At 34.9% G+C, this 12356-nt stretch overlaps 2 protein-coding genes across 2 annotated transcripts; both read left to right on the forward strand.

The window, feature by feature from the left end:
* Window positions 1-1911: 1911 nt before the first annotated feature.
* On the forward strand, window positions 1912-4236 carry LOC109811856 (heat shock 70 kDa protein). The gene has a single exon (XM_020375696.3). It carries the CDS (start codon window positions 2047-2049, stop codon window positions 4009-4011), a length of 1965 nt encoding a protein of 654 aa, XP_020231285.1. The 5' UTR covers window positions 1912-2046; the 3' UTR covers window positions 4012-4236.
* Window positions 4237-6488: 2252 nt separating this feature from the next.
* On the forward strand, window positions 6489-11388 carry LOC109811889 (translation initiation factor IF3-4, chloroplastic). The gene is made up of 9 exons (XM_083075672.1): window positions 6489-6825; window positions 6912-6951; window positions 7113-7172; window positions 8057-8109; window positions 8791-8846; window positions 8931-8964; window positions 10495-10567; window positions 10649-10741; window positions 11059-11388. The coding sequence occupies exons 1-9, from the start codon at window positions 6584-6586 to the stop codon at window positions 11209-11211; spliced, it is 804 nt and encodes a 267-aa protein (XP_082931798.1). The 5' UTR covers window positions 6489-6583; the 3' UTR covers window positions 11212-11388.
* The last annotated feature ends 968 nt before the right edge of the window (window positions 11389-12356 follow it).

The raw sequence follows: 12356 nt of genomic DNA on the forward strand, positions 1-12356 counted from the left end.
AGAGGCCTTTTGGGTGATGACCAAAAGCAAAACCGTGAGGGCTAAGCCCAAAGCGGACAATATCTCATCATTGTGGAATATATTTGTGTAATAACCTTATAAAATAACCCTCATAAAATATCCTCTCAGATAAATACCATAAATAACCCCATGAAAACCACATATGGCATCATTCCAATTCGAGACAAGTCTTTCTCCTCATGTCTGACACCATCGATCCTACACTTGACGTGAACGAGACAAAGATGCCTGGTTGCAACTACACCTGGCGCCACGAAGGCATGTTCGACGTGACTGTGATTTTAGCACAATGTAGATTAGAAAAATTGCTTCATTCACCTAAAATACAAAAATTCAACACATGCATTGGATCCAACAACTCACACACATCGTATAAGACTCAAAATCAAGATAAAACAGTGCTTGCAACCACAAGCCATAGAAATTACCAATTCCACCTCCATGAACCCAACCACTAAAGTTTAACATAACTAGCCCCAAATTCATGCAATTTCAACACCTAAACGCATGCAATCCATAACTTATTTAATGCATTTAACTCAACTATTCATCAAAACACTTCCCAGTTCCCTTTACCTCAAATCCAACAACACGAAAGAAGAATTGAGGAAAAAGAGAAGAATAAGGAACTCGAGTTCTCCAAATAACCCCGCACAACTCCAAACTACCATTTAAGGCTCTTGAAACTTGAATCACATCACACCAATAGACTACCAATCTCGAGAAAAAGATTATTTGATCAAAAGAAGGTTTAGGGAGAGAGAGAAAACTCACGAACTCAAAGTACTTCTCTATTGGACTCCTCTATAGAATATGAAGAAATGAGTTTATAAGACTCAATCCTCAATAAAGACCCAATATACTGCCTCTCAGAGTTAGTTGAATATTTGATCGAAAACCCTCATAACTCACATTTCATCTTAGATATAGTGTTACAATTTGTCATTTTTCTATTAATTTTAAATTAAATTAAATTCTAATATAATTTAAAGTAATTATAATAATTTTAAAAAATTATATCACATTATAAATTTAAAATATAATCTATATAACAAAAATATTTTATTATAAATTTTAGTTATAATATATTTTTATATTTAAAATATTTATTTGCTATATGTTTTAGTTATATAAAATAAAATATATGTTAATACCAAAACAGTTAGAATATAAGACAACATTAAAGACATTAAAGTCATAAGTGTCATTGTTTTTCATTTTGCGATCCTCCTTTCAACACCTGTATTTAAACCGTCATCGACAGCCATGCACGGTGCACCGCCCCTCTGCGCTCTTTATTCTATCCACGTGGAGTCGTGGACCGCTCAATTCAGCTCCCTTCCAAAACTCTACCATTTCAGTCCCTTCTAGATGCTTAAGTTACCACTATCAATTTACCCCTATACGCGCCAAGTTAATATGTTCTATATTTTATTTAAATACCACTTATTGAATGTCTATTAAAAAATAGATGCATAAATATAAATAATATAATACAATCATGTAAACTTTAAACATAAAAAAATGGATTCTTAAATTAAGTATACTTTTTAGTTTCTAATATATTATCTATCTTATGATAATTTTCATATGAATTTTATAATAAAAAAAAACAGTTAAGCAGGCAATTTTTATTAAAAACTCACTCAAACTTTACTAAATAATAATAGTTTTGTTTTATGCTGAATAAAAAATAATAGCTTTATATAAAGAAAATAATGTAAATTAACCGCGTAAAGTGAATTATTCTCCATTTGTCTTTATTATCTTTACCCTTCTGGAAGATAACCAAACACTCCAGAATCCTCTAGGACGCTCCCATACTTTCTTTCCTAACCTCGTAAATTCTCGAACTCTTTCTAACAGCGACTATAAATTGCGCTTTTGATCCTCTCTCTCCTCGCTCACAAGTTTTGCACATACGAAACTACTATACAAACACTAAACTCCAATTCCGAAATTTTCCTTTACTCATCAAATAGTGAACTCCAGCTCTGAGATTTTCATTACCTTAGAAACACAGTTATGGCGACAAAGGAAGGAAAAGCCATAGGCATAGACCTCGGCACGACCTGCAGCTGTGTGGGCGTGTGGCAAAACGACCGCGTGGAGATCATCCCCAACGACCAAGGGAACCGAACCACCCCCTCCTACGTGGCCTTCACCGACACGGAGAGGCTCATCGGAGACGCGGCCAAGAACCAGGTTGCCATGAACCCGCAGAACACCGTCTTCGATGCCAAGCGTTTGATCGGCCGCAGATTCTCCGACGCCTCCGTCCAAAACGACATGAAGCTCTGGCCCTTCAAGGTCGTAGCGGGCCCGGCCGACAAGCCCATGATCGTGGTCACATACAAAGGCGAGGAGAAAAAATTCGCCGCGGAAGAGATATCCTCGATGGTGCTTATCAAGATGAGAGAAGTAGCAGAGGCGTTTCTCGGTCACGCGGTGAAGAACGCCGTTATCACGGTCCCCGCTTATTTCAACGACTCGCAGAGGCAGGCCACGAAGGACGCAGGGGCGATTTCGGGTTTGAACGTGTTGAGGATAATCAACGAACCCACCGCTGCTGCTATTGCTTACGGACTCGACAAGAAGGCTTCCAGAAAAGGTGAACAGAACGTGCTTATTTTTGACCTAGGTGGCGGCACGTTCGACGTTTCGCTATTAACCATCGAGGAGGGGATTTTCGAGGTGAAGGCCACCGCCGGTGACACTCACCTCGGTGGCGAAGATTTCGACAACAGAATGGTGAACCACTTCGTTTCGGAGTTCAGAAGGAAGAACAAAAAAGACATCAGCGGGAACGCTAGAGCGTTGAGGAGGCTAAGAACAGCGTGTGAGAGAGCTAAGAGAACGCTCTCTTCAACCGCGCAGACGACGATAGAAATCGATTCTTTATACGAAGGGATTGATTTCTACGCGACTATTACGAGAGCGAGGTTTGAGGAGCTGAACATGGATTTGTTCAGGAAGTGCATGGAGCCGGTGGAGAAGTGTCTCCGTGACGCCAAGATTGACAAGAGTCACGTTCACGAGGTTGTGTTGGTGGGAGGTTCCACTAGGATTCCGAAAGTCCAGCAACTCTTGCAGGATTTCTTCAACGGGAAAGAGCTTTGCAAGAGTATTAACCCCGACGAAGCTGTTGCGTACGGTGCTGCGGTTCAGGCCGCGATTTTGAGCGGTGAGGGAGACGAGAAGGTTCAGGATTTGTTACTATTGGACGTGACACCTCTGAGCCTTGGACTCGAAACTGCTGGCGGTGTGATGACGGTGTTGATTCCGCGTAACACGACGATTCCGACGAAGAAGGAGCAGATATTTTCGACGTATGCGGATAACCAACCCGGGGTTTTGATTCAAGTGTTTGAAGGAGAACGCGCGAGGACGAAGGATAACAACCTTCTGGGGAAGTTCGAGCTTGCTGGTATCCCTCCTGCGCCGAGAGGAGTGCCTCAGATTAACGTTTGCTTCGACATCGACGCGAACGGGATTCTGAACGTGTCCGCAGAGGATAAGACCGCGGGTGTGAAGAACAAGATAACGATTACGAACGACAAGGGGAGGTTGAGCAAGGAGGAGATTGAGAAGATGGTGAAGGACGCGGAGAGGTACAAGGCAGAGGATGAGGAGGTGAAGAAGAAGGTGGAGGCGAAAAACTCGCTTGAGAATTATGCTTACAATATGAGGAACACGATAAGGGATGAGAAGATTGGGGGGAAGTTGGGGGCCGAGGAGAAGCAGAGGATTGAGAAGGCGGTGGAGGATGCTATAGAGTGGTTGGAGGGGAACCAGTTGGCGGAAGTGGAGGAGTTTGAGGACAAGCAGAAGGAGTTGGAGGGGATCTGCAACCCCATCATTGCCAAGATGTATCAAGGTCAGGGTGCTGCAGGTGCTGGTGCTGGTGCTGGTGGAGATGTGCCTATGGGGGATGATGGGCCTGGTGGTGCTGCCTCTGGCGCCGGACCTAAGATTGAAGAAGTTGACTAAGCTTCTGGATTTTACTAACTTAAGCTTTGGTGCTGCTGTTTGTGCTCTTTATTTGTCTCTAATAATGCAAGTTTAGTCATGTGATGTGAGGTTTCATAAATAGTCAATAAAGTTTTTTTTAGCTTCATGTGATCCATGTAATTTCACAAATGGAGCTGAGATTAATGTAATTTTATACAGCTCCGGTTTATTAATATATGTTTTTATTTGTTCCTCTCTTCTTCATTAGTTCTCCAATGAAAATAAATTATATCGCTTTATTTTCTTTGCATTCAACAACTATGCTTATGTTGTCTAATTTTTCTATTAAGAATTGCGCATCTTTTTTATAAATAAAATATTTAGTTTATTACCTACATTGTTGAGTAACATTCGAATTGCCATAAAAAACCATGATAATTAGGAGCAATTACTGATATTTGTCATTCAAAACATAAATTAGGTTCGGCATTCTTTCCTTGTCCATGTGAGGACACGTATAAAAACAAAATCTCAAAGTGAAAGAAAATAAATTCATCTGTCCCACAGTCAGTATGTTCTGTTATACTATTGATGTATTAATTTTACATTTTTTACAACTAGCTAGAATGGTCTCTTTCAAGAAAAAAAAAAGTTTAAATTAATTTAATTTATAGTGAAGATGTAAAAATTAATTTATTTATAAGTTAATTTTAATTTATATCTATTTCTTTTACTGGAAAAGTGTACTCAATAAGTTCCAGTATCTCATACATGTAGCCTACTAGCCTCCATATTGAGAGGATATAGTAATTAATTAATCGTCAAACTTCAAAGATGATATTTGTGCGCAATTGTATAATTGTATGCGTAACATCACACGATTTAATAATATGTATGAATTTACCGTAAATTCTTTATATTAAGATAAAAAAAAATTCAAATTAAGAACACTATTGTCATATTCAAGTAATGAAGTGAAAATAGTCTTTGAATATATATCTATAGAGAAAAAAATAATAATTAAATGAGAAATTTGTAGCTACTGTATTTGAAAAAACATATTTATGCAACTTCCCATTTTACTATCTGTAAATATATAGAAGAATTTTTAATTAAGTTTAAATTTTAATCATATGATATTGTTGATAATTGTATAAAAGATAATAATAATAATTTTATAAAAAAGTTATAATAATTTTTTTCATGTATATAGTTCATATAATATCTTAAAAATTGACAATAAAAATTAATTTAAGTTCATAAGACATGATTTCTAAGTAGAGATACAATATATTTTTTTCTACTAATAATTGATAATAATGTTTGCTTTGAGAGGAGAGAGAATTGGAAGGAATAAAAAGAAATAAGTGGAAACTAATTTGATAGAAAATAAGTCAAAAAAATATAATAAAATTTGTAGTTGATTGATAACATGAAATTATATGAGAAATAAGAAAGAAATTAGTATTTTAAAATTATATGATATATAGTTATTATTTATATAAAAATAAATTATTCATTTATTACTTATTTATAATAATAATTTTTAATTATATTTTAGATTATTATCTAAAAATAATATAAAATTATTTATATATTCGATTATATATATATATATATATATATAATCAAATATATTAATTGGTTATATATTATTATAATTGTTACATATTCTATATGCTTAATCAATTATGTTAATTAATTATTATTGTTATAAAAAATTATAGGTGCTCCAATAGAAGAGTTGATGGCACTCTAATTGTTGATATTAGAGTACACATTTCAAAGTTTAAATTAAAGAAAAATTTAAATCAAGAATAAAATTAGGATTAAAATGATATTTGTATTCAATATATAATCGATTATTTTATTACTAAATTTAAAAAGAATGTTGCATGATTTTTAGAAATACAAATACATTATAGTGATTATTTGAAGATATATTTTTTTTGATAACTTGATGTGTAATATGAAATTTAGATTTTGCAAGATGTAATGCATAAATAATTTTGTAATCATTAAGGAATAGTCACTTAGGATTTTGTCTAGTGAATTTGCTATAGATGAGTTGATGTTTTACTCAACTTGTTTGGACACAAGCTCAACTTAATCTAGGAGCTAGCAGTACAATTATATATTATTATAATTGTTATATATTTGATTATGTATATATATAATTGAAAATGAAAATTTTTTTGGAATAAAAATAAAAAATGAGAAATAATTAAACGACTTATTTTGTATTATTTTATTTATACACACATCACTATAATGTTAAGGAGTAACTTTTTTTGTGAGACTCAATCTTATGTACCTATAAATCCATTCAAATCACTCCGAGCAACTTTTTTTTTTTATTTTTTTTATTTTTAATAACCTCTCTCTCTCTCTTTAATCTTATATATAAGGAAATATTAAAAAAAAAAATGTATGCTGTGTAAATGTTACACATTACACTGCCACTTCCTGGACTCCACTGGTTAAAAGAAAAAAGAAAAAAACTTATAAGTTTGACTTATTTGTGATGTTTGAATTTGAAAGGAGTTTGTGTGAGAGATTAGGATAAGAGATATGCGCCGTGGTTGAAGCGAGAAGGAAGGGTCCGCGCGCCATGGCTGGCATCACCACCTTCCCCTTCAAACTCTTTCACTCTCCTCTCTTCGCTTCTTCCGATTCCAAACTCTTCGGCCTTTCCCTATCTAATCCCAATTCCCTCAAATTCCACTCTTCTCTCTCCACCTCTCTCTCCTACGTCTCCGCCCGCTACGGTGGCGCCGGCCCCCGCTCTTCCGACTCCGGCAGGCGCCAGTCCGACTCCGAAGACGAACAAGCTCTCGACCTCTCCACTCTCAGGTACTCTACTCGTTCCTCGCCATTTCCTTTCTCTCTTCCATTTCTATTGAAATTTCCTGCTTAAGAATGCTTTGGATTTGAAATAGGTCAGATACCGTGAGGCTTATTGATCAGAATCAGAATATGGTTTGTTCTTTTGTATCCTTTCTCGTGTATTTCAACGCTTTTAATTTTTCTCGTTTAAGAAGCACGCGACGTTTAGAAGTTCTATTGTGTTCTTTGAGTTCTGAAGCTTCTAGTTCGGTTTGAAGCTAGCGGAGGGTACTGAAGCTGTTATGCTTTTGTAGGTTGGAGTAGTGTCAATTGATGACGCCATTCAAATGGCTGAAGACGTCGAACTCGACTTGGTATGGTGTCTTTTCCCTCAGATTGCTGCATCTATAATTAAATATTCCATCTATTTGTTAGCTACAGTGTCATGTTTTTTTCGTTTCCCTCCTTTTGTGTGTGCTTGTCTGAGGTCTGAAGTATAATCTTTAGCTGTCTATGTTCTGCCGTTGAATTTCAGCTCAATTAATATAATTTATCTGCAAAGGATGTGTTGTGTCATTTTGACTTCTTAAGGTAGCTATTGTTTATTTTCTTATGGTTACTTGTTTAGTTACACTATATTTTGTAGTTTGTACAAGATGAAAAGGAAAAAAAAAAATAGAAAGAGAAAGTGCTTACTATAATTTTACTCAGGACCTGATTAGATAAACTTTTTCTTAAGCACTTTCAAAAGAAAAAAAAAATTGAAATAAGTTTCTCTATTAAATAAAATTAACTTATATATACAAGTTAAAAAACATTTTTTGGTGAAACTAGTATGAACGAGGTTCTAGAATTAGCTTATGTAAAAATTAATTTTAACTTTTGAAAAAATTATTACATTTTTTCTTCTCCTATAAGTATTTATGAAAAAGTTTATAAAAATAGATCCTTAGACAAATATCACAAGTAAAAATGATTTGAAGCCATTTTATTAAGGTGTTGAAAACCTAGTTGCTTGAAGTCTGTTCACAGTGGATTCAGTGGACAGTCACCTGCATTGGAACGTGGGCCACTTGTGACTTAAGCGTGTGTTTGGATTCGCGTATTGAGTTATGTTTTCGAACAGAATCACGTCAATTTGATGAGAAGCAAGTAATATTTGCTTCTGATTTTCACGTTTTTTACGCGATTCAGATGCTGTTGACGCTGAACCAAACACACAGTAAATGTATAAACTTATTTTCTCTTTGTTTGTCAGGTAATATTATCTCCAGATGCAGATCCTCCTGTGGTTAGAATAATGAATTACAGGTATGAACTTTGTATGCCCTGAGGGAAAAAAAATTCTGCATTTTTAGTTTTTTTTTTTCGTACATTGTTTTTTTTTTTTTTTTAATATTTATTGTTTATGCTCAATAAACCTAGTGCTAAAATACTGATTGATTGATGGCTGTATAAAGTGGTCGTGTAAGGGTGTGACTGTATCTGTGTCAAATTGCATTTTTGGGTGTCCATTGATAAATTTATTAGTTAATGACTTGCCTGTACACATGTTCAACAATAATTGAACATTCAGTAATTTGAATTGGGTTGATAGACAAATAATAAAATTTGGTTCCCTCTATTTCTTGTCTCTGGCCTTGTGCAACAACTTTGTGTTCCAATTTTTATGAGTTGGGCGATAGTGGTGGCGAAGGTGGGAGTAACATTGCATTTAGTCGTCTATGAATAGATGCTGTGCTTCTATATTATTTTTGGGATGGGGGTGTTGTGAAGACATGATTGAGCAATAAGTAAAGGAGAATCAATGGGGAGATTAATTCGCATACATGATGGAGCATTTGACGTTTGCTTGACAAAATCAAATGAATCTGTGTGAAATTTCATACCTAGTTGTACGTCTGTTTGACATGATTGAGCACTGTATTTACTTTTGCTTTGAGAATTGTTGGACCTTGTAACTTGGTGATCGTTTTATTTTGTTCTTTACAGCAAATATAGATATGAACAACAAAAGAAGAAAAGAGGACAGCAGAAGAAAAGTGCTGGTAAGCATTAATATTTACTTCTAAATCTTTTACAAAACTCAGAACAAACAATAAATTACTCACTAAGTGGTCTTCTAAATGTAGCTAGTCGGATGGATTTGAAGGAGCTCAAAATGGGGTAATGTCCTAAGCTAGTTCTGGACTCTTGTTCTTTGGATTTCTTAATTATGGATAACATATTTGTTAATGTTTTTAATAAGTAAAGTGTTATAAATCTGAAGAAGTATATTTTTTTATTTCCGTTCTGTGCAATCTAGTTTGGCTCTGGTTATCTATGGGTTCTCCTGAAAGATATTATACGCATTTGTACAAGTTAATTATTTCATTTACTTTCAAGAAACTAGATGAACAACAACCACCACCTAGCCTTTTCCCACCAGGTGAAGTTGATTACATGGATCAAATGATGTCATAATATTCCATCTTATGTCTATGGACACAGTCTTCTAAATTCTTTTCAATGCTTTTTTACATACAAATTTTCTCAGTTTTCCCGTGTCTATTGATCAGGCTACCTTTCATCCAATCTACTCTCCTTATTGTGGATTCTACAAGTCTTCTACGCGTCCAAACTCCAAACCACTAAGGCGCTTCTTCTACAATAGAAGTTATTCCAACTTTTTCTCTTATATATTCATTCCTAATTTTATCTTGTCTAGTGTCTTTTATTTCTACTACATTGAGTTTATTCGCGTAGCTCTTTACCACCCAACATGTTCAATACAACATTGCAAGTCTTATAGTTGTGCGATAAAATCTTCCCTTAGGCTTTTATTGATATCTTTTTGTCACAAATGATACCAAAAGCACTCCTCCGTTTTCTCCATCCCACTTGAATCACAGTCTACATCTCCCTCTATTTCTCTGGTGTTTATATGATGGACCCTACATACATAAAACCACATGACTTGTGGTGAAGTATATTCTCCAAGATTTTCTTCCATGCTAGGGTTGTTATGTCTCTTGATAAACTCTGTCTTCCACTGAAGCAAAAGCCACGAGCTTCCTAAGCTCATGTTTACATGTTTAACTTTATTTCCTAGCTTCACTCTCCAACTAGAACTATATCATTGGTGAAAAAATGCAGCATGGCATTGACTCTTTCTAAATACTTAGTAAACACGTCCAAGAGTAAGGTTAAGAGATAAGGGTTCAACCTTTTGATGCAGCAGTTCTATGGTTATAGGGAAATTTGATGTGACCCTGTTATGTGTTATTACACTAGTTGTCATCCTTGATTGCTTTAGTATATATGTAATAATACAAACTCGTTTCTTCTATATGGACTTCCACAATACCTCTCTTAGGCTCGTAGCACTCCTTGCCAAATCAATGAAGGCCATATCGAGATCTTTTTGATTTCTTTGATCTCTCTCCATTAAATGTTGTAGCAAGTGTATTGCTTTCATCATGGTTGATTATCTAGGCACAAAATTAAAACGATTTAGTCATGCCAATCTCTTGTCTAGTTGCCATTCTCCACTTAATTACCCTTTTCCATAACTTCATAGTATGATTCATGAGCTATATAATCCACTTAATTACCCTTTAATTTGAGTTTTAGTAGTGCTCAGTTACTTCAACTAGAACAATCATGTGATTATGTTTTTTTTTTTTTTTACTAATTCTTTGTACTTTATTTTAACAGATACAACATAGATGAACATGATTATTCAGTACGTTTGAAAGCTGCACGGAAATTTTTGAAAGATGGTGACAAGGTTGCATGAATTATTGTTGTCATATTAAGCACGCATATGTTCACCTACGTATACTCTAATTGTTGAGATCAATTCCTGCAGGTTAAGGTCATAGTAAACCTTAAAGGTCGTGAAAATGAATTCAGGAATATGGCTATTGAGCTTATTACACGTTTTCAGAATGATGTTGGGGAGGTATGTGAAGTCACTTTGCTGTGTGTTATGATTATCATATTTCTTAGGCATTTAAAACCCGACTATTTTCCAACGAAAAAAGAAATTAAATAAAATAACACTGGCAATTTCTTGTGTGCTATACTCCCTTGCTTGTCACACTTTGACAATTCTTGGTGAATTCATTTCTTTAGTTATTTCAGAAATGCTAATTACCCGTTTGTTATTTCTATTATTGGATTTACTTTAGTGAATTCATTTCGTAGTCTTGTCATTGGAGACATTTCTTTATTACCCGTTTGAAATTTACATCCAAACCACACTTGGGTTATGTGCAGCTTGGAGTAGAGGAGGCTAAAAACTTCCGTGACAGGAACATCTTCATAATTTTGGTTCCAAACAAAGCTGCTGTGCAGAAAACTCAAGAACCACCAAAGAAAAAAGATAAATCAGCTGCAGCAGATGAAGTCTCCGCCAGTGTCCAAGCATAACCGAAAACCTCCACGCTAGTTTCTAATCATAGAACGGATTGCGAGTAACTTGTATTGGTCTGAGCTGTAATTTTTCCCCCCGAGTATTGTATATGATTGTATGATTCATGTGCAATAATAGCTTATAAGTTAACGAGAATTTTAATCATAGAGGCAGCCTTGGCTTTTTGAACACAAGTTGCTGAAGGGATACCACTAACCACTCTTCACAAGACTAATCTGTCTAATCATAAAAGAGCAAACCCACGTGGATAATATATGTTGATTTAATTCTTGAAGTTGACAGTAATATTCGTATACTTCTGTTTCAATCCAATGCATGCCAAGTTGGTGACTGGTCGAAGGGTCCATAGTCCATACCTTGTTGAAGACAAGAAGCACATGGTCCTAACAAACGCGCTTTGGAAGGAAGCCCGTCAATTCTCGGGTTGTATGCATGGTTAGGGCACACAATACCTCTCTAGCTAGGTGCTGCTTTACGTGTAGCTTGAGCTCAAACGCTACTTATTCTAACTCAAAGATGTAGAAGCTGCAACTTACGGACCTAACGATTTGAAGGTAGCTTAGTTTTTAAGTGCTTACGTTCGAAGAAAACTGCCATGTTGCATGCTTTTTTTACTTGCACATGTAAACAAAACGTAGTCCTGAAAGCAACACGTTATGTGTACCTTATTTTATTTTACAATTCTAACATTTTTTATTTTATGTAACCAAATTCAGTTTCAGTCTTACCATCTTTTTAATAATTTTAATTAATGAATTTAGCTCTTTTTGATGTGGCCTCATAACTTAATTGCGATCTAATATGTCTTTTAGTTATATTATGTCAGGAATTAGAGGTAGCATGTGAGTAACATATTTAAAATTTTCTGTCAAGCAGCGATATATACTAATTTTTAAAAAAATAGAAATTAGCATAAGTCAAGAAAGTGTTTGATTCTGAAAATATATCAATGGTAAATACTATTTGGAAGACACGGTTTTAAGTAATCCGAAGACAAGGTTTTAAGTAATCCGAGTAGGTGTTTGGAAGACAAGGTTTTAAGTATTTTATCTTTTTGGTGAACTACATCTCAAAAGAGACTAAAATTAGGAAAGAAACTTGGGCTAGATCAGCTTGTAAAGCAGATACAAGGTTTTAATTA

This window comes from Cajanus cajan, chromosome 5 (assembly GCF_000230855.2).
Source record: "Cajanus cajan strain Asha chromosome 5, NIPB_CcT2T_4, whole genome shotgun sequence".
Lineage (NCBI taxonomy): Eukaryota > Viridiplantae > Streptophyta > Magnoliopsida > Fabales > Fabaceae > Cajanus > Cajanus cajan.